A 25863-nucleotide genomic window follows, 5' to 3' on the forward strand; every position below is an offset into this window, starting at 1 on the left:
AGTGGGTTACCTTCCATTACTATTCCCTTTGATTACTTTTTATTACTATCAATACGATAGACCAAACTATTTATATAAAATCACCAGTGACCGGAGCATTTAATGCAGTTCGTGCATATAATACAGAATGATGTTCACATAAACAACAGAACATGACCTTGCACATTATGTAAATGCAAAGCAAAGCAAAGGACTACAGCAGTGCTTCACAAACTATTTTCCAATCTGACTCCATTTTAATTCACCACCTCCTTCGCAGGGCAATAAATGCTGACCTTGCCAGTGATGCCCACATTCCATGAATGAATATATATTTTTTTTAAATCTTGAAAATTAATATGATCCAGAAAACAAAACAGCAATAAAGCAGAGTAGTGACATATGGTGTGTTATTAAAGTTTGTTACATTAAAAAAAAAGTGTACCCAATTCATTATTTTTCCCAATTAAGGGGCAATTTAGTGTGGCCAATCCACCTACCCTGCACATCTTTGAGTTGTGGGGGCAAAACCCACGCAGACACGGAGAGAGTGTGCAAACTCCACACAGACAGTGACCCAGGACCAGGATCAAACCTGGCACCTCGGCGCCATGAGGCAGCAGTGCTAACTACTGCGCCACCATGCTGCTGTTATTAAAGTTTATAAGAATACATTATATAAATATGAAAATCTGTTTTTTGAAAGTACTTAGTAAAGATTTTATTATTTTATTTACTCATGTAGGTTTCAACCAAGGTCACCATATCTCATAGTCACAGAAGACGGTGAAGCCCCTCTCCCCTGCCCCAGCGTGCGCGCGTGCACACACACCCCATCCCAACCCACCTCCCCGCCTCACACTCAGTCACTACGCAGCCCCTCTTTCCAATCCCTCTCCTCAACACAGCTTGAAACCAAGTGGGAGGAGCACACCGTCGTTAACAGGGCCGATAATTGAACGAGAAGATCCAACTGCCCTGAGCCAGCGACAGAGACTCTTGCAGTGGAGATGGCACCAGGAAAACAGCCCGTTGCAGGAAGGTGTCCTGCAGGTAACACATGGGAGCAGAAGCCACTTGCGTCACCCAATTAAGAGCACAATCAAAGCAAGCTCAGAATTTGAGGGACTGAGTGGATGCTCCCCTGGGACAGGCAGAGGCCAAAAAAAGAATTATGAGGGCAGATTTCCAGGATCCAAACGTCAGAATTCCACCAAACAGTGGGAACTTTTCACCCTTAGAGTAAGACATGGATGGGGAACTTAATGTATATTGTGATCTCATCTAAGCTACATTTGGTTTTGCTCAATCCATTCATTACTTTTTACATTTCAAACAAGAGTTGTAACAGAATAAAATGACAGGTTAAACTGTCACCTACTAGAATATCTTCCAGTTTCATATCAAGCAATTCCCCTCCTTGTAGAAAATCCTTCCAGCTGTTTGAGTCGCCCTCGGGTTCCATGTTGTCTAGAATAAGTTCAAAGAAGACTATCTTCTCTGAGATGGAACTAAATGAGTTGTCAAAGCAAAACATGTAGTCTCCATTCTCAGTTTCAACACTAAAAATGGAAGAGATGGTTTTATTTTAAGGATGAAAAAATATTCAAATATTTAAAGCTTGTACATCAAAATGTGAGTAATGCAAATGGCGAACGAGGTACAATTTTCTGTCATATCCAATATCCCCAAAGTACACTTTTTTCTGCAACTGTGCACTCATACTCTATTTTATAAACTGGGTAATACAGGGAGAAGCCCTCTGTTGAAATGCAGTGAAATTTGCAGCAGAAATTGACAATTAAAGCCTGCACAATTCTTATTAATTAATTTTAATAGTAAATACAGGCTGCAGATTTCATTATTTTTGTAAGACGTTTCTAAATGACTAAAAGAATTTCACACTTAATCCTTTGAACCTTCAATGAGCACAGCGTCACCAGCCACGATCATTTCCTGGGGTGTGCCATTAAACATTAAAAGTATTGCAATACATCGGGGGTTGACTAGCTTTGTGATCAAACGTTAGGTTCCGCTTATGTTGCCTGAAGTTTCTAATTCTCCAGCAGACTTTGTGTTGAAAGTTGTCTGGATTTGTTTTGTAGATCTCATCTTTATTTCCCATGGCTCCACTCAAGCCTACTTTTGCAATCTTTGCCAGCCTTGTTTCTCAGCTCAAATCTAAGGCCTCAATTTCTTCCACCCCATCAACCCCATCATCAGTAGCAGAGTCTTTAGCCACCTCAGCTACAAAGATGCAGGGTTAATTCATTCATCTTCCTGATTCGTCAAAATACTTAAATAAACATAGAAAATGTTGGAAATATTCAGCAGGTCAGGCGGACCTGAAATGTTAACTCTTTGTTTTTCTCTCCACAGATGCCACCAGGCTGGCAGTTATTTCCAGAATTTTCTATTTTTATTTCAGACTTCCAGCATCTGCAGTCTTTTGTATTTAAATATTGATTTGCACTTCTTCAGAACTGTATCTTTATTTCCCCTTCAAACGTGCAATATTTTCCTTCAAAAGGGTTTGAATTCAAATGTTTAAGTTACATTTAACAGTTTGCATGCATATAAACTAACAAACAGAACCAATCCACTGTAACCATTTGGTGACAATGCAGTCATATATTAATAGACCTGAATGCATTTAGATAGTCTAGAACAAACACTTGAATGTCCCTTTCCCTGCTGCCAAAGTATTAGCTGATGATGGCATTATAGGAGTGACACATGGTTTTACATCCAACAATTCACACAGATAAATTCACACAGGCATGGATAGAGTGAATAGCCAGAGACTTTTCCCCAGGGTGGAAATGGCTGTCATGAGGGGACATAATTTTAAGCTGATTGGAGGAAGGTATAGGGGAGATGTCAGAGGTAGGTTCTTTACACAGAGAGTGGTGGGTGTGTGGAATGCACTGCCAGCAGAGGTGGTGGAGTCAGAGTCATTAGGGACATTTAAGCGACTCTTGGACAGGCACATGGACAGCAGTAAATTGAAGGGGTGTAGGTTAGGTTGATCTTAGATTAGGATAAATGGTCGGCACAACATCGTGGGCTGAAGGACCTGTACTGTGCTGTGCTGTTCTATGTTCTAATGAAGAGACAGAGGACCGATCCAGTGACCATCTGGTGTCAGTGTCAGCTGTATATTAATAGGCCTCAATGTGCTTTAGACAGTGGAGAGGAACACTTGAGGTTCCTTCCTGCTGCCAAAGCTTTAGCTAAAGACTGTAAAGGGGGGGGGGGGGGGGGAGGGGAAGAGGAGGTGGAGGAGGAAATACATGCAATTCACACTGCAGATGTGAACTGCTCTTGATTTACTGCATTGGAGTCTCAATTGTGTAATTGTCATCAGTGACATTTTGTCCATCACACAATTTATTTCATCTAAATGACCTTGGCTCACTAAGTGGCAATACCTCACCACTGGCCTAAAGTCGGTAGTACATATCAAGATTTATTATCAATAAATGTTTATAGATATACTAACAATTCCCAAATAGAAAATACAAACATAAAAAGAACACAGGTCTGTATTATGATCCTGTTAATACTTCAGATTTAAACATTAACATCTGACTGAACACATCTATTATGCCATAGAGGGCAAAGGTTCTGTGACATGTAACAGGTAAAGTTAATGAGCTGATCAGTTTAATGTTTAACTTGAAGTGACCAACAAAACACGTCTGAAGCTAGACTCATTTGACAAAAAATAACTCCAAGCAGAATCCCTGTTGCTCTCACTTACCTGTGTACCCCATCAGACTTCCTCTGATCGAAATACAGAATGTTTCCATTTGGTGATGAAATATAGAAATCCACATCTAATCCTGCCCCATCAATCACCTAAAAGGATAGATGAGACAAATCAATGGATGCTACTGTGTATATCTCTGATTTATATATATATTATCAATAAATATTTAATTGTTTAAAGATGTTTTTATTTGTTCAACCTTTTCAAAGCAGGCAATTACAAAATTCTACTTCGGTCTGTTGATCACACTAAAAGCAAGGAGCGTGGCTTGCAGTTAGGGTTGTTCACCAATGTACCATTTCCTTCATGTAAATCAGCAGACAAATTGAAATAATCATATGGATCAAAAGCAATAGTTCAAAGTAAAATCAGTTGCAAATTCGACAGATTACTTGAGCAATGGAATACAATTTGTAGGATTTTACATTTTCTGTCATACCTGTTAAAAGTGGTCAGACATGCTGTGCATTACAGTTGGCGATTTAGTTTTAAACCGTATTTTCCACAGCAGTTTTGGCACAAATGTATATAAAGGCAAGTTGTTCTATGATACCCGTGTTTTCTCTTCAACGGCAATTTGAAAGTTAAACTAAAGAAGAAAGATGTTCTGTGCAAAGTTCTTCCAGTGCTCAATTTATTTATTTTGCATACATTAACAGTTAATTTAATTTTTAGTTGAAACATTGCTCACTAATGATAGTAAGAATCTTTGTCACACGTAGGCTTACATCAACACTGCAATGAAGTTACTGAGAAAAGTTCCTAGTTGCCACATTCCGGCGCCTGTTCAGGTAAACACGTCTTTCGGGACTTGTGGGAGGAAACCGAAGCACCCGGAGGAAACCCACGCAGACACAGGGAGAACATGCAGACTTTGCACAGTGACCCAAGCTGGGAATTGAACCTGGGACCCTGGCGCTGCGAGCAATAGTGCTAATCACTGTGCTACCGTGCCGCACATGGTATTTTACACCACACTACCATGTTTTAGATCAGACACTTCACTGTACTAAACCTCCATTCAGTCATATCAGCTTCCTTGATTCTGGATCCTTATTCAGAGCAACCAGCCTTTCAATAGGTTTGCCATGGGGCAGGATTTGTCTCATTTTTTTGTAAAATCACTCAGATTGTCCAATTTAAGTGACTGCAAATGCAAAGTGCAAAATGGCACACTGTCTGAACCACATTATGAAAAAGGATTATTCCAATATGGTCTTGAGATGTTTGAGTTACACTGGCAAAGAAAGATCTTAGTCAGTTATTTGCTATACTTTGGATAAAATTATTGGAGTTTTTAATGAACTTGTGTGGATTTTTCAACTTAACGGAAGTACCAAATCTTTTATTATTGTCACAAGTAGACTTACATTAATGCTGCAATGAAGTTACTGTGAAAAGCCCCTAGTCCGCACATTCCGGCACCACTTCGGGTACATAGAGGGAAAATTCAGAATGTCCAATTCACCTAACAGCACGTCTTTCGGGACTTGTGGGAAGAAACTGGAGCACCAGGGAGAAACCCACACAGGCTCCACACAGACAGTGACCCAAGCGGGCATCGAACCCGGGACCCTGGTGCTGTGAAGCAACAGTGTTAATCACTGTGCTACGGTATTGCAGACAATTTCATTAATAGCTATGACATCAAAGGCAATTGAATATTTAAAATATTTTTATTTATATATATTTAAAACAAAGACTTAAAGAGTGCAGTGAAACAAGTAGACAGGACTTTGTACAAACAGGTAGAACTCATAATGCCTTGAGATTGTCAATGAATGAGAGATGATGTTAAATTACTGCCACGTGGTCAGTGTGCCCAATCAATGCAACAATAATCAGTTTAAAAACTATTCCAACCCCTCACCCAAAGTCTAGTCGTCAAATCATAACCTAAAAATAGGGATTATAAAAGAAATAGATGGAAACGTTAAGTTTTGGAAGGATAGCACAGTGACCAGCTATGAATATAAAATAGCAAGAACCAAGATGACTTTTGTTTAAAATTCTGGCAGGAGAAACGATAACTACCATTCTCAAAAGGTTAACTTCAAATGTTGATAAGTTTGACCACTGGCGACGACCATTTTGTCAATAAGGCAAGTTAAATTTGCAAAGTAAATGGGCAGGTAAAATTTGCAGTCAAATTATACAGAACATAAACTGGATTGATGGGTTATTTCACAATTCATCCAGGTTTGAAGCTCCTTGCACTTACATTCTAAAATAATGCAAAATGGTTGCAGAGCATCAAAAATAGAAAGACCCTTTCCCTGGGGAAATGATGGGAGGAAAGAGAGAAGCAGCTGACTAGTAATAGCTTTGTTAAATAGTCTCAACTGAATTTTAGAGGATGAATAGGAATATAATTTAGAACTTCAGTTCAAATTCATGAAGCTACATTTAATAAACTAATCTTTGAAAAGCTCCAGGGCATTGTATGTAATATATCTAAATTAAACTTTGATGCATGTGTCACGGGGCATTTTGAAAATCTACCTGCCACATAGGCAGGTTTGTGAGTCATTAGAAACTAAATCACAAAGTTCAGTGCTGGAAAACCTTTGAGCTGTTGGGCCACCCCAGTTAACTTTGTATCCGTGGTGCTAGGTCACACTGAGCCAGTAAACTCGGAACACGACATCCTGAAGTAAAGGCATATTGCCAACAGACCAGTTTGGATGTGGCCCAGAGGGGTGGTCGTACTGATGGCTTTGTTTGCATTCGGATGACCCTGTACACTTGAGGCCTTCGCAAACTGATGGGTACCCCAGGGACTGGAGTACACAACTGACACAAGCAGACAACATTTGTTACGTTTTCTTTCTTCTGTATGATTTGGGTGTTTTTTTTAGTTGCACCTTTCTAAAAAGAGAGCATTTTTTGTTGGATTTTTCTTAGTTAGGACATTGGGACAAAGGAGTGCACGGGTTTACCAAGAATGGTAATATTGTCAATGATAGTCACAAGAATACACTTTACTCTCATAATTAAGGGTTCAGTTTTCCTGTAATGCTAATTTTGTAAGCTTTCTGCAGAAGTGCAATTTTTCCTTACACAGATGTATTCTCCAGACTCTGGGGTTCCTAGATTCATTGTACATGTGCAATGAATCTAGGAACCCCAGAGTCTGGAAAGTACATCTGTAGTTTTGCAATACCACATGTCAAGCAAGACTTTTCTTTCGATGTTTTAATTACAGTACCCCACCAGGGGCTGTCACTCTTTACATTGTTATTTTAATTTGTTCTTCTCAAAGAGCATGTAAAGAGGCACTTACCGACACTGTGGTGTGGTTGAGTTGAGAGGTATATATTTGTAATGTTTCACTCTGTGAGTAAATCTAAACTGAGTCAAGGTTAACTCCAGGAGTATAAAGTTCTGTCAGCAGGAGCAGCCTCACTTTTAAAAGAAACATTTTTATTCTCCTTTTTCACATTTTCTCCCAAATTTGCACCCACCAACAATAAACGATAAGCAGTAACAAATATGTCAATCCCCATATCAACAACAATCCCATCCTCCCACCAACCCCCAAACAACTGTTCGTATGTTAACACAAACAAATAACAAAAAGGAATCAGCCATAGTCACCATAGAGTCCACCCCCCCTCCCCCCCGCTAATGTTCGCTGTTATCCAATTCTTGAAAGTGCATAATGAATAACGCCCATGAATTGTAGAACCCCTCCATCCTTCACCTCAGTTCAAACTTAACCTTCTCAAGAGTCAAGAACTCCAACAGGTCCTCCTGCCACGCCAGGGCACAGGGTGGAGCGGTTGCTCTCCGTCCCAACAGGAAGGAGCGGCCTCACTTAAGTATCAAAATACCCTCTTAAAGATGAGCTAAACATTGATCTTTGGACAAGCTCATTATGAAAACAATGCAATGGTGCCTGAGGATTTGTTCTGCTGATGTAAGCTTCATAAAGGTGGCAGATAGGTTACCTGGGGGTGCAGGTTGCCCGCGAGTGGTGGTGGTGGGGGGGTTCCGCAGGTACAACATTTCTAGTTTGGTGGGGAGTGAAAGCTGATCTGGCAAGATGGTCTCCCTCTGTCACTGGCGGGTCGGGTACAGGCGGTTAAAATGAACGTGTTGCCGCGATTTCTGTTTATTTTCCAATGCCTGCCCATTTTCCTGCCAAAGGCATTTTTCAGAGAGATTGAAGGAATAATTGCTTCGTTCATATGGGGAGGGAAGGTGGCCAGAATTAGAAAGGTGCTGCTACAGAGGGGAAGGCAGGCAGAGGGTTTGGGCCTTACGAACCTGATGTATTATTTCTGGGCGGCGAATGTGGAGAAGGCGCGGAGCTGGGTCAGAGGGATTGATTCCCAGTGGGTCACAATGGAGGAGGGTTTGTGCAGGGGGGCGGGATTGAAAGCACTAGCAATAGCGCCGCTCCCGCTGGCTCCAGGGAAATACTCAGGGAATCCGGTAATAATAGCTTCATTGAGAATTTGGAGACAGTTTTGCCAACACTTCGGGTTGGGGGCAGGGTGAAGGGAAATGCCACTTTGGGGGAACCACAGATTTGAGCCAGGGAAGTGGGATGGAAATTTTCGGAAATGGGAGAAGGGAAGACACTAAAAGATTTGTTTCTTAGGGTCGGTTTGCAGGATTGAAGGAGCTGGAAGCGAAGTAGGGGCAGGAGCAGGGGGAAATGTTTAGATACATGCAGGTTTGAGATTTTGCCAGAAAGAAGATACAGAGCTTCCTGGTGGAGCCGGCCTCCACATTGCTGGAGGAGGTACTGACGACAGGGGGACTGGAGAAGGGGGTAGTGTCAGCGGTTTACGGAGCTACTTTGGAAGAGGAGGAGGCACCAGTGGAAGGGATCAAAGCAAAGTGGGAGGAAGAGTTTGAAGAGGATGTGGAGGAGAGGTTCTGGTGTGAGGTGCTTCGGAGAGTGAATGCCTCCACCTCGTGCGCGAGGTTGGGGCTGACACAGCTGAAGGTGGTATACAGAGCACACCTCACGAGAGCGAGGATGAGCTGATTCTTTGAAGGAGTAGAAGATGTGTGTGAACGTTGCAGGGGGGCCCCGCTTATCACGTTCATATGTTTTGGTCCTGTCGCAAGCTGGAGAATTACTGGAAGGAGGTTTTTAGGGTAATGGTGCATGTGAAACTGGACCCGGGCCCCCAGGAGGCCATATTCGGGGTGTCGGACCAGCCGGGGTTGGAAACGGGTGCGGAGGCAGATGTTGTAGCCTTCGCCTCGTTGATCGCCCGAAGGCGGATCCTGATGGGTTGGAGAGCAACCTCTCCACCCTGTGCCCTGGCGTGGTTGGAATTCTTGACTCTTGAGAAGGTTAAGTTTGAACTGAGGGGAAGGTTGGAGGGGGTCTAAAATTCATGGGCATTATTCATTATGCACTTTCAAGAACTGGACACCATTGAACATTAGTTGGGGGGGGGGGGGGGGGAGGGGGGGGGTTGGGAGGGCCAGAGGGAGGGGGGCGGTTGGGAGGGCCGGGGGGGAGGGGGGCTGTGTGTGTTAGTGGTGACTGTGGGTGATTCCTGATTCCTTTTTGTCATTTGTTTATGGGAACATGTGGGCTAATGTTTGGGGTTTGGTGGGAGGATGGGTTCGTTGTTATTGATATGGGGATTGACATATTTGTTACTGATTATTGTTTGTTGTTGGTGGGTGCAAATTTGGGAGAAAATGTGAAAAAGGAGAATAAAAATATTTTTTAAAAAGAGGTGGCAGATAGGTTCTTGAAGGGCTTTTTTTGCATATTCTTTTGCCCATTTCAACATTTTTCTTTGTTATTTAATAATCCTTTGTTCAGGCATGTGTTTTATTCTCCCTCCCCTCCCCCCCCATCAGTACTTGATCTTCTTTCAGTTTGTTTGATGTTATATCTTGCACTGAGGTCCACAAAACGACGGGCTCCTACTTTTCAGCCAACTGATCAGCTAAGGTGTAAAGAGTGACAAGTTTATCTTATAGCCAAGTCATTCTTTGACAATAACTTGTATCTACACAGCACCTTTAATGCAAGAAAGATTCTGAGGCACTTCACAGATAAGTGCAAAGGAAATGGGTGGAAGGAGCATTTGGATGAGTTGAGCTAAAGCTTGATCAGAGATGTTTTTAATGAAGAAAAGGCGGAGCACTTGCTGCTGGTAAATAGGGCTGAGGATGCACAGAAGATCACAAATAATCATTTGAGGGTGAATATGGGACTGCAGGAGATTGCAGTAATATATGGCAGCATTGGGGCAGCACGGTGGTTAGCACAATTGCTTCACAGCTCCAAGGTCCCAGGTTCGATTCCCGGCTTGGGTCACTGTCTGTGCGGAGTCTGCATGTTCTCCCCGTGTGTGCGTGGGTTTTCTCCGGGTGCTCCGGTTTCCTCCCACAGTCCAAAGATGTGCAGGTTAGGTGGATTGGCCATGATAAATTACCCTTAGTGTCCAAATACCCTTAGTGTTGGGTGGGTTTACTGGGTTATGGGGATATGGTAGACATTTGGGCTTGGGTAGGGTGCTCTTTCCAAGAGCCGGTGCAGACTCGATGGGCCGAATGCCCTCCTTCTGCACTGTAAATTCTCTGATATTCTATGATAAGGCCTAGCGGGGCTTATAGATATGGATAAGGAATTTAAATGGCATGTGTTGGTGAGATTGGGGCAAGTGATGATGGGACAAGTGAAGACAAGGAATGAAGAAGATAGTTGGAGCAATTTTGAAGAGTGGCGCCTGGGAGGCCAGCACAACAGTCATTTGAGTGTGAGCATGATTAAAATATTAAATCTCAAATGAAAAACTGCACTTATTCAGTGGTCCAATGTGATCACAACAAATAACGTAACTGGCATTATAAAGATGAAATCAACCTTTCTATATCTTAATCGACTAACCAAACCACTACATTAATAAAAGCTTGTGATTGACACGACTTCACTTTAAAGCTTTGGGCGACATGCATCGTTAATCAGACGTGAATGTGACAGCATCTCTGAGAGTCCCACTCTCCAAGCAGCTGCTGGGAACTATGTAAAAGTAATTCTTGTTGATTTGAACTGTTATCTGCATTCAAGAAGTCAAAGCAAATATCACAAACTCACTGGGGTATATTTCTACCAGAGAGAAATCCTCTCTCTGCCGCTTTTGTCCCCTGACTTTGCAGTCCGAGTCTGTACACCTTGTGGATCTTCATTCCTATCAGTGTGTCCTCCGGTACTCTACCCTCAAGCAGCTCCTGGACTTCTTATTTCACATGTCTCCAAGTTCAGGCAAGAGCTGGTTGATGCTATATACTGGTTCCACTGTTGCTATGTCGTTACTATTCTACCACAGGACCTTGGACTTTAATTCTGGACTCCTTTCTATTCATCAGCATCTATTTTCCAATTGCTTGTTTACAATCATGTTTTTATGTATTCAAATTTCTATTAACTAGGCCTAAGTCACTTGCACTCTTCTTGCATCCACTGGCATTTTGGCTGCTGCACCAGACTCACGTCCATCACTCTATTTCCACCTTTGCTCTCTCTTTTAACTTCTTTTCTCTTCACCTGTCCTGGACTCTCTCCTATTATCATGCCTCCATTCACTTAAAATTTTTTTTTTTTAAAGAGCACCCAATTCTTTTTTTCCAATCAAGGGACAATTTAGAACATACAGTGCAGACGGCCATTCAGCCCATCGAGTCTGCACCGACCCACTTAAGCCCTCACTTCCACCCTATCCCCGTACCCAATAACCCTCCCTCACCTTTTTGGTCACTAAGGGCAATTCATCAGGCCAATCCACCTAATCTGCACGTCTTTGGACTGTGGGAGGAAACCGGAGCACCCGGAGGAAACCCACGCAGACACGGGGAGAACGTGCAGACTCCGCACAGACAGTGACCCAGCGGGGAATCGAACCTGGGACCCTGGCGCTGTGAAGCCACAGTGCTATCCACTTGTGCTACCGTGCTGCCCTCAGGTGAATTTAGCGCGGCCAATTCACCTACCCTGCACATCTTTGGGTTGTGGGGAGAATGTGCAAATTCCACACAGGCCGTGACCCCGGGCCGGGATCGAACCTGGATCCTCGGCGCCGTGAGACTACAATACTAATCATGTGCCACCATGCCACCCCTACCTCCTTTCACGTCTCACTCAGGTACTCTGCCTTCCCAATTCCTCAATGCAAACCTTCAGCACTCCTCAACCTTCCTGCTCCCTTGCCACTGTGCCAGGCTTCGCTCTGTGTTAGATAAACTAACAACGTCTGGTGGTCTTTCTTGACATCCTCTGACAGGTTCAGAGAGGCACTCTGCGCTGGCTCATTACGAGTAACCTCAATTTCCCCAGTCCACTTTTCTCATTGATCTTCCCGCCCACTGGGCGCTAAGCTTGCTTACCTTCTTCCTATCCACCTCACCCTTCCCACTGTTGACCTTGTGGACTCTGCTACAGGAGCACCTCTCACCACCCCTCTATGAATTCCCCTCCTTAATGCCCATTCACTTGTGAACAAGTTCCTTGCCATCCAGAAACTTATTGTTGACAATTGCATTGACATCATGCCCCAGGCAGCAGTCATTAGCACTGCTGCCTCATAGTGCCAGGGACCCACATCCAATTCCGGCTTTGGGTTACTGTTGGAGTTTGAACGTTCTCCACGTGTCTGCATGGGTTTCCTCCCAACTCAACGGTGAGTTGCTTTGAGGGGAACTTCCAGGTGGTGGTGCTCCCATGTATCTGCTGCCTTGATCTTCGACACGGTAGTGGTCTTGATTTTGGATGGTGCTGTCTCAGGATCCTTGGCAAGTTTCTGCTGAGTCTGCGCTGGAAGCAGTGCAGAGAGGGTTTACCAGGCTAATATTTGGAATAGGTGGATTGTCTTATGTGTAAAGGTTGGACAGTCTCGGCTTGTATCCACTGGAGTTTAGAAGAGTAAGAGGCGACTTGATTGAAACATACAAGATTCTGAGGGGTCTTGACAGGTTGAATATGGAGAGGATGTTTCCTCTTGTGGGAGAATCTAGAACTGGTCACTGTTTAAAATAAGGGATCCCCTTTTAAAACAAAGATGACAATTTTTTTTTCTAGGTGGGTCGTAGGTCTTTGGAACTCTCTTCCTGAAAAGGCAGTGGAAGCAGCGTCTTTGGATATTTTTAAGGCGTAGGTGGATAGATTCTTGGTAAGCAAGGAGGTGAAAGGTTATTGGGGTAGGTGGGATGCAGATTTGAAGTTACGATTAGGTCACCATGATCTTATTAAATGGCGGAGCAAGCTCAAAGGGCCGAATGACCTATTCCTGCTCCTTGTTTGTACGATACACACGGTTGCACTGTGGGTGGTGGAGGAAGTGGATGCTGAAGGTGGTGTATGGAGTACCGATCAAGCGGGCTGCTTGGTCTGATGGTTTCAAGCTTGAGTGTTGTTGGAGCTGCACTCATCCAGGCAAGTAGAGAGTGTTCCATTACACTCCTGACTTGTGCCTTGTAGTGGACAGGCTTTGGGGTGTCAGGAGGTGAGTTACTCTCTGCAAAATACCTAGCCTCTGACCTGCTCTTGCAGCCACAGTACTTATATGGCTAGTTCAGTTGGGTTTTTGGTCAATGATACACTCAGGGTGTTGATTGTGCAGGTTTCAGTGATGGTTATGCCAGTGTCAAGGGGCAATGGTCAGATTATCTCTTGTTGGAGATGGTCATTGCTTGGCACATATGTGGCATGAATATTATTTTCCACTTGTCAGCCTAAGACTGGCTATTGTTCAGGGTCTTGCTGCATTTGGACAGGAACTGCTTACGCATCTGAGGAGTTGCAAATGGTGCTGAGCATCATGCAGTCATCGGTGAACATCCCCACTTCTGACTTTATCATGGAAGGGAGGTCATTGATGACGCAACTTATAATAATTTTTATTATTGTCACAAGTAGGCTTACATTATTACCGCAATGAAGTTACTCTGAAAATCCCCTAGCCTCCACACTCTGGCGCCTGTCGGGTACAGAGAGGGAGAATTCAGAACGTCCAATTCACCTAACAACACATCTTTTGGGACTTGTGGGAGGAAACCGGAGCACCCGGAGGAAACCCACGCAGACACAGTGAGAATGTGCACACTCCACATCGACAGTGACCCAAACGGGAATCGAACCCGGGACCCTGGCGCTCTGAAGCAACAGTGCAAAACACTGTGCTACCATGCCGCCCAAAGCTGTAATGGACCCAACATAAATACATTAGAACATAAGAACTAGGAGCAGGAGTAGGCCATCTGGCCCCTCGAGCCTGCTCCTCCATTCAAGGAGATCATGGCTGATCTTTTGTGGACTCAGCTCCACTTTCCGGCCCAAACACCATAACCCTTAATCCCTTTATTCTTCAAAAAACTATCTATCTTTATCTTAAAAACATTTAATGAAGGAGCCTCTACTGCTTCACTGGGCAAGGAATTCCATAGATTCACAACCATTTGGGTGAAGAAGTTCCTCCTAAACTCAGTCCTAAATCTACTTCCCCTTATTTTGAGGCTAGGCCCCCTAGTTCTGCTTTCACCCGCCAGTGGAAACAACCTGCCCGCATCTGTCCTATCTATTCCTTTCATAATTTTATATGTTTCTATAAGATCCCCCTCCATCCCTCTAATTTCCAACGAGTACAGTCCCAGTCTACTCAACCTCTCCTCGCAATCCAACTCCTTCAGCTCTGGGATTAACCTAGTGAATCTCCTCTGCACACCCTCCCGCGCCAGTACGTCCTTTCTCAGGTAAGGAGACCAAAACTGAACACAATACTCCAGGTGTGGCCTCACTAACACCTTATACAATTGCAGCATAACCTCCCTAGTCTTAAATTCCATCCCTCTAGCAATGAAGGACAAAATTCCATTCGCCTTCTTAATCACCTGTTGCACCTGTAAACCAACTTTTTGCGACTCATGCACTAGCACACCCAGGTCTCTCTGCACAGCAGCATGTTTTAATATTTAACACTGAAATAATAATCCCTTTTGCTGTTATTCCTACCAAAATGGATAACCTCACATTTGTCAACATTGTATTCCATCTGCCAGACCCTAGCCCATTCACTTAACCTATCCAAATCCCTCTGCAGACACTTCCGGGTGCAGCTATGCGTAGCTAAGTCGCACATACGGCAGCTTCCGCAAAAAACGGACTTTTGGGCTCTTTTCAGGGCACCCAACGGCATTTTTCTGACATTTCCCGCTGTGGGAAGGAGAGTACAATAGTTCCCCGACAGTATATGTCTTTTACCAGGAGCGGGGCGACTAAAAAAGTGGTGGTGGACCCGAAGAAGGTGTGAGGGAAGAAGAACAAAATGGCGGCGGGCGGGGACCAGGCAGCGTGGATGCAGTGCGTGCAGGAGCAACAGGATTTTATCCAGCACTGCTTTAGGGAGATTAAAGCAGACCTGCTTGAGCCAATGAAGGCTTCTATCGATAAGCTGCTGAAGACACAGACGGCCCAGGGGGTGGCGATCCGCGAGGCCTGACAAAAGATCTCCGACAACGAGGACGAGATCTTAGGCCTGGCGGTAAAGGTGGAGGTGCACGAGGCGCTCCACAAGAAATGGCAGGAGCGGTTCAAGGAGATGGAGAATCGGTCGAGGCGGAAGAACTTGCGGATCCTGGGCCTCCTGGAGGGGCCGGATGTGGGGGCCTATGTGGTCACCATGTTGAACTCGCTGATGGGAGCGGGGTCCTTTCAGGGGCCCCTGGAGCTGGCGAGGAGGCCCAAGGCTAACGAGCCTCCACGGGCGGTGCTGGTGCGGTTGCATCGGTTCGCTGATAGGGAGTGTGTGCTACGGTGGGCCAAGAAGGAGAGGAGCAGCAGGTGGGAGAACGCGGAGGTTCGAATATACCAGGACTGGAGTGCGGAGGTGGCGAAGAGGAGGGCCGGGTACAATCGAGTGAAGGCGGTGCTGCACAGGAAGGGGGTGAAGTTTGGCATGTTGCAGCCGGCGCGACTGTGGGTCACCTACAAGGACCGGCACCATTATTTTGCGTCTCCGGAGGAGGAGTGGGCCTTTCTTCAGGCCGAGAAGTTGGACACAGATTGAGGGTCGGGATGGGCATTTGGGGATTGCGATTGGTATGTAACTTTTTGAGGGGGGGGTCCTTTGCTCTTGTTTTTTTCTTTCTGGTTTGGTGAAGGTGGTTAGGGCGGGTTGGGCACTGTTTTGGTTGGGTTGGTCGGGTGGGCTCTTGGAGGGGGGTAAGCAAATGGAACAGGGGTGGATGGCCGGCAGTGTGATGGGGCCCCGCGGGGGAGGGGGAGGCCCGAGTCGGGGGTGAGGGGACTGGGCCTGTAAAAGGAGCTGCGTCAGAGGTGGCGGGGCTGGGTAGGTGGTAAGCGCGGGATTTGTTCCGCGCTGAAGACTGGAGGGGGCGGGGAAGCGAAGGTAGTTTCCCGCGCTTGGGATGGAAGGGAGAGGTGGAGAGCCTGCGGATGGGGAATGGAAGAGGAGGGTGTGTCACACAATGGGAGGAGTCGAAGGAGAGGCGGGAGTGGCAGGGGTCAGCATGAGTCAGCTGATTTGCGGAAGTGCAATGGGGGGGAGTAAAGCAGCTAGGAGGGGTCCTAGCCGGGGGAGGGGGCGGGGGAAATCGAGTTGCTATTGCTATGGTCAAGGGGGAGCTGGAGCGAGTGGGGGGGGCGGGGGGTAGAGACGAGGGTCTGCTGCTGTGGGGAACGGGCCGGGCATGAGGTGCGGGCGCGTGGCTGGCCGAGGAGGGGTTATGGCTAGTCAGCGGGGGAGGGGGGCAGTGTAGCCCCCTGATCCGGCTGATAACCTGGAATGTAAGGGGACTGAACGGACCGGTCAAGCGGGCCCACGTGTTCACGCACCTGAAGGGGCTGAAGGCGGATGTGGCCATGCAGCAGGAGACACACCTGAAGGTGGCAGACAAGGTAAGATTGAGGAAAGGGTGGGTAGGTCAGGTGTTTCATTCGGGGCTGGATGCCAAAAATCGAGGGGTGACGATCTTGGTGGGAAAGAAGGGGGAGGAGAGGGACCAGCGCCCGTTGTGGCGCTTGGAGGTGGGGCTGTTGGCGGACGAGGAGGTGAGCGAGCGGGTCCGAGAGAGCATAGAGAGATACCTGGAGGCCAACGATAACGGGAGGTCCGAGTGGGGATGGTCTGGGAGGCACTGAAGGCGGTGGTTAGGGGAGAGCTGATCTCCATGAGGGCCCACAAGGAGAGGAGGGAGCAGAGGGAGAGGCTAGTGGGGGAGATGGTGAGGGTAGACAGGAGGTATGCGGAGGTGCCTGAGAAAGGACTGTTGAGGAAGAGGCGCAGCCTCCAGGCTGAATTCGACCTTGTGACCACCAGGAAGGCGGAGGTGCAGTGGAGGAAGGCCAAGGGGGCGATTTATGAGTATGGGGAAAAGGCAAGCCGGATGCTGTCGCATCAATTTCGGAAGCGGGACGCAGCTAGGGAGATTGGGGGAGTTAAGGACAGGGGAGGGAGTGTGGTGCGGAGTGGGGTTGGCATCAATGGGGTCTTCAGGGACTTTTATGAGGAATTGTATCGGTCCGAGCCCCCACTGGAGGAGGGAGGGATGGGCCGCTTTCTGGACCAATTGAGGTTTCCGAAGGTGGAGGAGGGACTGGTGGCGGGATTGGGGGCACCAATTGGGTTGGAGGAGCTGACCAAAGGGATAGGGAGCATGCAGACGGGGAAGGCACCGGGGCCGGACGATTTCCCGGTCGAATTCTATAAAAAATATATGGACCTGTTGGGCCCGTTGCTAGTTAGGACCTTTAATGAGGCAAGGGAGGGGGGGGGCTTTGCCCCGATGATGTCCCCTGTCCCCCCTGCTCTTCGCACTGGCGATTGAACCCCTGGCTATGACATTGAGGGAGTCGAGGAACTGGAGGGGGGTTGGTGCGGGGTGGGGAGGAGCATAGGGTGTCGCTCTATGCCGACGACTTGCTGTTATATGTGACGGACCCGGTTGGCGGAATGCCGGAGGTAAGGAGGATCCTCAGGGAATTCAGGGATTTCTTGGGGCACAAGCTCAACATGGGGAAGAGCGAGCTGTTCGTGGTTCACCTCGGGGACCAGGAGAGGGAGATTGGTGAGCTCCCACTAAAAAGGGCAGAGGAGCTTCAGGTATTTGGGGGTCCAGGTGGCCAGGAGCTGGGGGGCCCTGCATAGGCTTAATTTCACAAGGCTGGTGGAGCAAATGGAGGAGGAGTTCAAGAGGTGGGACGCGTTGCCACTGTCCTTGGTGGGTAGGGTGCAGTCAGTCAAAATGACGGTGCTCCCAAGGTTTTTGTTCCTGTTCCAATGCCTCCCCGTGTTTATCCCGTAGTCCTTTTTTAGGCGGGTCAACAGGAGCATAATGGGGTTTATGTGGGCACGAGGGACTCAGAGGGTGAGAAGGGTGTTCCTGGAGCGGAGTAGAGATGGGGGGGGGGGGGGCTGGCGCTGCCCAACCTCTGTGGGTACTACTGGGCCGCCAATGCGACGATGGTGCGCAAGTGGGTGATGGAGGGGGCTGCATGGAAGAGGCTGGAGATGGCATCCTGTGTGGGTACGAGTCTGGGGGCGCTGGCAATGGCGCTGCTGCCGCTCCCTCCAAGGAGGTATACTACGAGCCCGGTAGTGGTGGCTGCCCTCAAAATCTGGGGGCAGTGGAGGCGGTACAGGGGGGAAGTTGGGGCCTCGATGTGGACCCCAATACGGGTGAACCACCGGTTCGTCCCAGGGAGGACAGATGGAGGGTTTTCGGGGTGGCACAGGGCAGGGATACGAAGGTTGGGAGACCTGTTTGTGAACGGGAAGTTCGCGAGCCTGGGTGAGTTGGAGGAGAAGTATGGACTCCCCCCCCACCCCCCGGGGAACACCTTCAGATGTTTACAGGTAAGGGCGTTTGCCAGGCAGCAGGTGGTGGAATTCCCGTGGCTGCTGCCACGCACAGTACAGGACAGGGTGCTCTCGGGGGGGTGAGTGGGAGAGGGGAAGATCTCGGAAACTTACCAGGTGATGCAGGAGGAGGTGGAGGCCTCGGTGGTGGAGGTGAAAGGTAAGTGGGAGGAGGAGTTGGGAGAGATCGAGGAAGGGACATGTGCAGATGCCCTAGGGAGGGTGAACTCTTCATCTTCGTGCTCGAGGCTCAGCCTCATATAGTTTAAGGTGCTGCACAGGGCACACATGACCGGGACAAGGATGAGCTGGTTTTTTGGGGGTGAGGACAGGTGTGTTCGGTGCTCAGGGAGCCCAGCAAACCACAACCGTATGTTCTGGGCATGCCCAGCGCTAGAGGAATTTTGGAAGGGCGTAGCGAAGACGGTGTCGAGGGTGGTAGGATCCAATGTCAAACCGGGCTGGAGGCTCGCAATATTTGGGGTGGCAGAGGAGCAGGGAGTGCAGGAGGCGAAAGAGGCCGGTATTCTGGCCTTTGCGTCCCTGGTAGCCCGGCGGAGGAATCTTCTTCAGTGGATGGACGCGAGGCCCCCAAGCGTGGAATCTTGGATCAACGATATGGCGGGGTTCATTAAGTTGGAGAGGCTGAAATTCGCCTTGAGAGGGTTCTTCAGGCGGTGACAACCGTTCTTAGACTTCCTGTCAGAATTGTAGACATTGGTCAATGGCAGCAGCAACCCGTTTGGGGGGTGGTACTTTATTTCTATTTATTTACACTGGGGGATCTGAGGGGTGTATATATTTGCTATGTTGGCTTTGTGTTAAATCGGGGTGTTAATTTATTTTTTATGTACAGGGGGAGGGGGGTATGGAGGGTTGTTTTTGGACTATGTTTTGACTTTAACCCTGTTGGGTTCCTTTTTCATTTTGTTATGGATATTCTGTGAAAACCGTAATAAAAGTTATTTTTAAAAAATCCCTCTGCAGACTTCCAGTATCCTCTGCACTTTTTGCTTTACCACTCATCTTAGTGTCGTCTGCAAACTTGGACACATTGCCCTTGGTCCCCAACTCCAAATCATCTATGTAAATTTGAACAATTGTGGGCCCAATATGGATCCCTGAGGGACACCACTAGCTACTGATTGCCAACCAGAGAAACACCCATTAATCCCCACTCTTTGCTTTCTATAAATTAACCAATCCTCTATCCATGCTACTACTTTACCCTTAATGCCATGCATCTTTATCTTATGCAGCATCCTTTTGTGTGGCACCTTGTCAAAGGCTTTCTGGAAATCCAGATCTACCACATCCATTGGCTCCCCGTTATCTACCGCATTGGTACTGTCCTCACAAAATTCCACTAAATTAGTTAGGCACGACCTGCCCTTTATGAACCCATGCTGCGTCTGTCCAATGGGACAATTTCCATCCAGATGCCTCGCTATTTCTTCCTTGATGATAGATTCCAGCATCTTCCCTACTACCGAAGTTAAGCTCACTGGCCTATAATTACCCGCTTTCTGCCTACGTCCTTTTTTAAACAGTGGTGTCATGTTTGCTAATTTCCAATTCGCCGGGACCACCCAGTCTAGTGAATTTTGGTAAATTATCACTAGTGCATTTGCAATTTCCCTAGCCATCTCTTTTAGCACTCTGGGATGCATTCCATCAGGGCCAGGAGGCTTGTCTACCTTTGGCCCCATTAGCTTGCCCATCACTACCTCCTCAGTGATAACAATCATCTCAAGGTCCTGTCCTGTCATAGCCTCATTTCTATCAGTCACTGGCATGTTATTTGTGTCTTCCACTGTGAAGACCTACCCAAAAAACCTGTTCAGTTCCTCAGCCATTTCCTCATCTCCCATTATTAAATCTCCCTTCTCATCCTCTAAAGGACCAATATTTACCTGACCCACTCTTTGCCAGAAGCATCTGCCAGAAGCGAGATTCAAACCAGGAAACTGTACAGCTGCTAAGACGAAGCGTTAACCAGTACTCCAGGCTGGAGCTCAAAACAAATATGCATACACTCCCCGTCGGGGAATTGAACCGGCCTCCTGTGTGACAGGTGGGGATACAAACCACTATACTGAGGAAGCGAACTGAACGTGGTTGGGCCTAGGACATTACCAATGCAAACAACTGCTGCAGTAATTTCCTGGAACTGAGATGACTGACTTCCAACAACCACAACTATCTTCCATTGTGCTAGGTATGATTCCAACCAACCAGCAGAGGGTTTTCCCCCTCAATTCCCCTTTACTCCACACGGTTAGATGCGGTCTTGATGTCAAGGGCAATCATTCTCACCTCTGGAGTTTAGCTCTTTTGTCCATATTTGAACCAAGGCTATAATGAAGTCAGGAGCTGTGTGTTACCTAACACTGAGTATTATCTCACAATTAATTTACAGAATTGGTTGATCCAACAGCATATCCGCCAGATACATTTTCTGATTGACTGATCAATAGGGAATAATAAAAAGTAGGCAGCACCTTAGCACATGCAGTGCAATCCCGGCGACCTTAGATGTTATTGCATGAAGCAAATGAGCAATAAAATAAAGAGGGGCGACAGCTCCTGGGGGGTACTGTAACTAAAACAAAACATCAAAGAAAACATAACTACCCAAACTAAAATATCATTACTGGGGGTGATGATGCACCATAGCCCCCGAGGCACCCATGAGTCGCAGGCCTAAGTGTGCTGATGGACATAGTGTGTTCCTTCTGCTGGGCCACCTGGCTGCGAATGTAGCCATTGTAGATGGGCAGGCATTGGGCTCAGACAACTCTCTCGACTGACAGCTGCCTGGACCTTGGCCTGACCCAGAAGCTGGCTCATGAGAATGTCCTCCCTCTCCCCATCACTTCCTCACACCCCCTCTCCTCCCCTAGATGGCAATTCTAAATTCCCTGCAATTGCGATCTCGATATTTTCAATTCAACCAAGTCCTGTGATTGGAACATCAGACACCCTACCCTACCTTGCAATTTCAGGTATCTTATTTTTACAATGCCAACTACAGGAGCCAAATGTGCCAATATATCTTGCAATTGCAATCTCAGGTCCTCACATTTGCACTTACAATTGTGCCACAAATGCATTCCGCTTTGCAATCATGTATATGCCACATAGTGCTAAAACATGACTTTTTTGTTATTCTTCCTTGGATCATGGATGAGGCAAGGCCAGCATTTGTTACCCATCCCTAACTGTCCTTGAGAAGGTGGTGGTGAGCCCCAAGGTGACGAACCATCCTGTATTTTATAAGATCCTCCTGTAATTTTATGTTTTGGCCTGCCCCCCATCATTCATCCTGTATTTCCTGGGGAGTCTCATCTTTGGTTTCCGTGTTTACATGCTGTGTTACGCACAGGGGCTGCGGTCTGAGCCAGCCACTCGGCCACAACTCGGGGACAGTTCTGGAATTGCTCTGAAAGCTAAGTTACCAAAGCTTACAGGGCTTGGCATGGGAGGGGGAAAAGGGAAGATGGAGGAAAAGGGATAATGTGGGGGAAAGGAGCAGCAGACAGGCCCGGGCGCAGGGAGCACTCATGCCAGGTGAGTTGCAATGAATCTTTTTTTTTTTTGGGGGGGGGGGGCAGCAGGGGAGACGTGTTGAGGGGAGATGGGCTGACAAGGAAACGGTGGAGACAAAGAGTTGAAGGGGCAGCATCTAGAGTTGGAAAGAGGGGTGACTGAGATGGTGAAGAGTTTGGGAAGAGGGTCTGCTGAAGGAATCTGTAGAGCGAGGGATGTTGTTTGGAGAGTGGTGTGCACGTATGATAGGGAGCAACATGGAGCATCTGAGGAACAATGAGCACAGTCGAGGAGGGCAGACTGTAAAGTATATGTGGAATGATGGGAGGGGCCTAGTTTGATAGCTGGGCAATTTCGCAAGACAGGGACTTCATACTCTTATTGAATTGATGATTATCAGGTTTGTTGCTCCCCACCACCCAAAAAAAATTCTCCCGCATCCCTAAATGTCCCTTATTTTATTTCCTCAGAGTTGGTCACCCTGGAGTGTGCCACCTTCTCCAACCACTTAAGTCCATCTGGTCTGGGTAGACCCACGGCGCTAGGAGGGAGAGAATTCATTACGGAACAAATCAAAACCCCGGCGGATTCCTTTCCGAATATTTAAACACAACTCAAGAGGAAGCTTGCCCGTGGCCGACCTGATACTCAATTTCCAAGGTGGCATCTTTCTTCATGGTTTGGTAGAAACATTCCTTGTGCCCGGCTGGCAAGGTGAAAGTGAAATCGCTGTCAAAGGACTGGGGGAAACTGAGTGAAACTTGCACCAAGTCAGAGAAGAGGCTCAGCAGCAGCGGGAACAAGAGGAGGCAGGAGAACAGGCCCATGGCTGAGCCCTTGCTGAGGGAGGCAGTGTGGGGGACGGGGTCAAAGGCGAGCACCGACCCCACGAAGACCTTTGACCCCCCCGCCTCCGGCCGGGCCGGCGGGCGCGCACGCGCGCGCGGTGGAAGCACGTGCATACGCACGGCCAATCACACCACCAAATCCAGCCGCGTCAGACACCAACCGCCAGCCGGCCTCGCCATTCACAAAAAAAAACCCTACCTCTCTGGGTGACTGGAAACTGCGTTTCATTGATTATCACTCAATTAAATACTGATACCATGTACATCTAATAAAATTTAAAGTGGCTATTTTTTTAAGCCCGTCGGTATTGGCGACCCACCACCTCAGCCGGGCGAAGGGTTTATTGGTACTTGTAGTCCTGATCGCCTCCTCAGATGCTCGGTTTGGGTTCGCAAGTCAGAAAACTACAACTCCCACGGTGCATTGCGACAGCCTCGGTTGTCGGTGTGTGATGAGGTGACGTAACGACGGCTGAGTGGGCGTTTGTTGCGTCACGTCACGACGACGAGGAGGAGAGGAGGAGTTTTGTCCCTTCCCATGCCTCGCTCCCTTTGTCCGTCACGTGGGGGGGGGCTGGTGGGGCGTGGCTTCATGAGGTTCCAACTCGACAGCGCGAGTGGCCGGGATTCTCATGTGTGGAGGCGGCCTGGTGCGAGTGAGTGAGGGGACGGGGAAAAGCTTCGGACTCTCCATGGGGCGCTCACTGAGCGGCTGGCAGCGCGTGTAAACCAACCTACCCGGCAGCCGGTTGGTGGGAAGAACCACGACGATGTCAATCACTGTGAAAAGATGAACCAGCGGCACGTTATATTTGTATGTTTGATTCTCTCGGTGTTGTATTGGTGAGTGTCCGTCCCGCTGCTCTTTTTTTACCGTCTCCTTATTACTTTCCCCCCCAGCCGCGAAGGCTCCGTCTTTGAGTTCCAGCAGAGGTAGGCCCGGCCGCATTTCTCTTTTTTTTTTGTAGTTACTGGTTTGCATCTTTGAAATTTAGTTTTTTTTTGTGGGTGGCCGTTTGAAGTTTCAGAACACGGGAGGTAACGTGGCTCCGGGGCAATGTCGCCGTTTTTAAAGCAGAAATGTTGTCTTTTTGTCCTCTGCGTGGAAGTCGGCTCAAATTCTTGTATTTGGGTCACAGTTACGTGCCTGTCGATTTCCTGAACCTACTATTTTGCTCAGTCGATATTTCTGTCCATTGAATGGTGTTGAAGGTTTAATGCTCCTTGTATCCCTTGATATCGTCACTACTTTTCTATTCCGAATGTGCAATTATTGTTTTTTTTATCATAGTTGAAAACTTGCTTTTATTGTGTGTTATTGGGATACTTTGTAATCTCCTGTCCCTTATGATTTAATTTCTAACCTACTGCTAAGTGTGGTTATATCAGTTGGCCAGGAAAAGGCAGCGTGAACTCGTTACCTGCCATGCAGGGCTCCCAAAGTACACTTTCATTCACTTGAAGTTGCGTTCAAGTAGCCTGCATTTGTGTTTCATACAAGAGATAATCAGAGAAGGTATGTTTCCGAGAAATGACAACTGCCTATACCTGCTGCTGTTCCACCAACTATACTTGCAGGCACTGATAATGACCGAGGTGAGCTTAATCATGAAAGTACTTGGAGACCTGGTAGAAATTGCGGTCGCAGGCTCGATGTTACCAATCACGGTTAAGACAACTTTCCACCTCTTGGAACATTTTGGACTTTAATTCCTTCCAGGCTGTCTTAAGAGATCATCTGTAGTGTCAGACAATTTGTTCCCCAGATCAAACCTGTGACTAATTTCTGTGCAAGGCAGGGCTTTTTCTTCCTGAATAATTACTTAAATTCATTGTCCTGTCAAATTTCCCAAAGTACAGTGACGCTCGACTTCAGGTCTATAACAGAAATGGTGTATATAGAGGTTGCTGAGTGGCTAAAAGAGACACTTCCAAATTGAGTTTTGGTGGTTGTCTGCACTGTGTGAGCCTAAGAGAAACAAACAAGGTGGTATTAGCCTTAATTTGATTTCTCCTTTCCTCCATAAAGTAAGCATTTTCAAGATGGCATCAAAACTTGGGGCTTTATTATTTCTTGGCTTTCTCCTTTGGTTTGTATCTATTTTTTTCATGCAAATGGAGCTCACTAAATTGGAAATTTTTCTTGTCAGCTTTCATAATTTTGTCAAGTAAAGGCTAATAATATGGAATGACTACTGTACACAAATGTTCAGGAATGCAAAATATTACATTAAAACGTGAGTGTAAAGTAACTTCTTCCCGGCTACCCCTGCTTTTTGCGAAAAGGGATCAATTGAATCAGGAAATATTGGGGCATCATTATTCCTCAACCAATGTCTCTAAATCGATTGGCCCAGATTTTGTCGTCTAAGTAATAGCGAGGCTAAGGCAGTTAAACGGGGATAACCAACAGTTGCTGTCCCAGTTGCCCTGCTGTCCATTGTTAGCTTCCCAACAGCAGCATCTCACTTGTAGTTCCCTTTAAATGCATGGAATAGTTGAAATTACTGTATTGGATAGATACGATCTAAAAGCACCTCAAAGTCGCTTCATAAGTGCTCATTTACCTGAGGAAGGAGCAGCGCTCTGAAAGCTAGTGACATCGAAACAAACCTGTTGGACTTTAACCTGGTGTTGTAAGACTTCTTACTGTGACCACCCAGTCCAACGCCGGCATCTCCACATCATGGCTCTTTTAATGGCATGGTTCAGTGTTACTTATTTAAAAAAAAAAAATTTTATTAAAGGTTTTCATAAAATATCAATAACAAAATGAGAAAGAAAAAAGAACGCAACAGGGTTAAGTACAAAACACAATCTAAAAAAGCAACCCCCCAAATCCCCCCCACCCCTATACATAAATAAT

The 25863-nt window shown here is 46.9% G+C and overlaps 2 protein-coding genes across 6 annotated transcripts in view; one reads left to right on the forward strand and one right to left on the reverse strand.

Annotated features, from left to right (window-relative positions):
- tmed5 (transmembrane p24 trafficking protein 5) overlaps positions 1-23059 on the reverse strand; it is a 34458-nt gene extending 11399 nt beyond the window's left edge. The window contains exons 1-3 of the mRNA XM_072511562.1: positions 22791-23059; positions 3743-3840; positions 1361-1541 (exon numbers count right to left, since the gene is read on the reverse strand). Of these exons, the coding sequence (XP_072367663.1) occupies positions 1361-1541; positions 3743-3840; positions 22791-22976 (465 nt within the window). The 5' untranslated portion in view covers positions 22977-23059. The remainder of the gene's footprint in view (positions 1-1360; positions 1542-3742; positions 3841-22790) is intronic.
- Positions 23060-23577: 518 nt separating this feature from the next.
- Positions 23578-25863, forward strand: part of suco (SUN domain containing ossification factor) — a 129891-nt gene continuing 127605 nt past the window's right edge. For 3 of the 5 annotated variants that reach the window (XM_072511563.1, XM_072511565.1, XM_072511564.1), the window contains exon 1: positions 23581-23840. In XM_072511563.1, coding sequence (XP_072367664.1) covers positions 23788-23840 — 53 coding nt within the window. In that variant the 5' untranslated portion in view covers positions 23581-23787. Of the gene's footprint in view, positions 23841-25863 lie in introns of all 5 variants that reach the window. The other 2 variants (XM_072511566.1, XM_072511567.1) reach the window with 1 other exon arrangement.

The sequence above is a fragment of the Scyliorhinus torazame genome, chromosome 7 (assembly GCF_047496885.1).
Source record: "Scyliorhinus torazame isolate Kashiwa2021f chromosome 7, sScyTor2.1, whole genome shotgun sequence".
NCBI classification, from domain to species: Eukaryota; Metazoa; Chordata; class Chondrichthyes; order Carcharhiniformes; family Scyliorhinidae; genus Scyliorhinus; species Scyliorhinus torazame.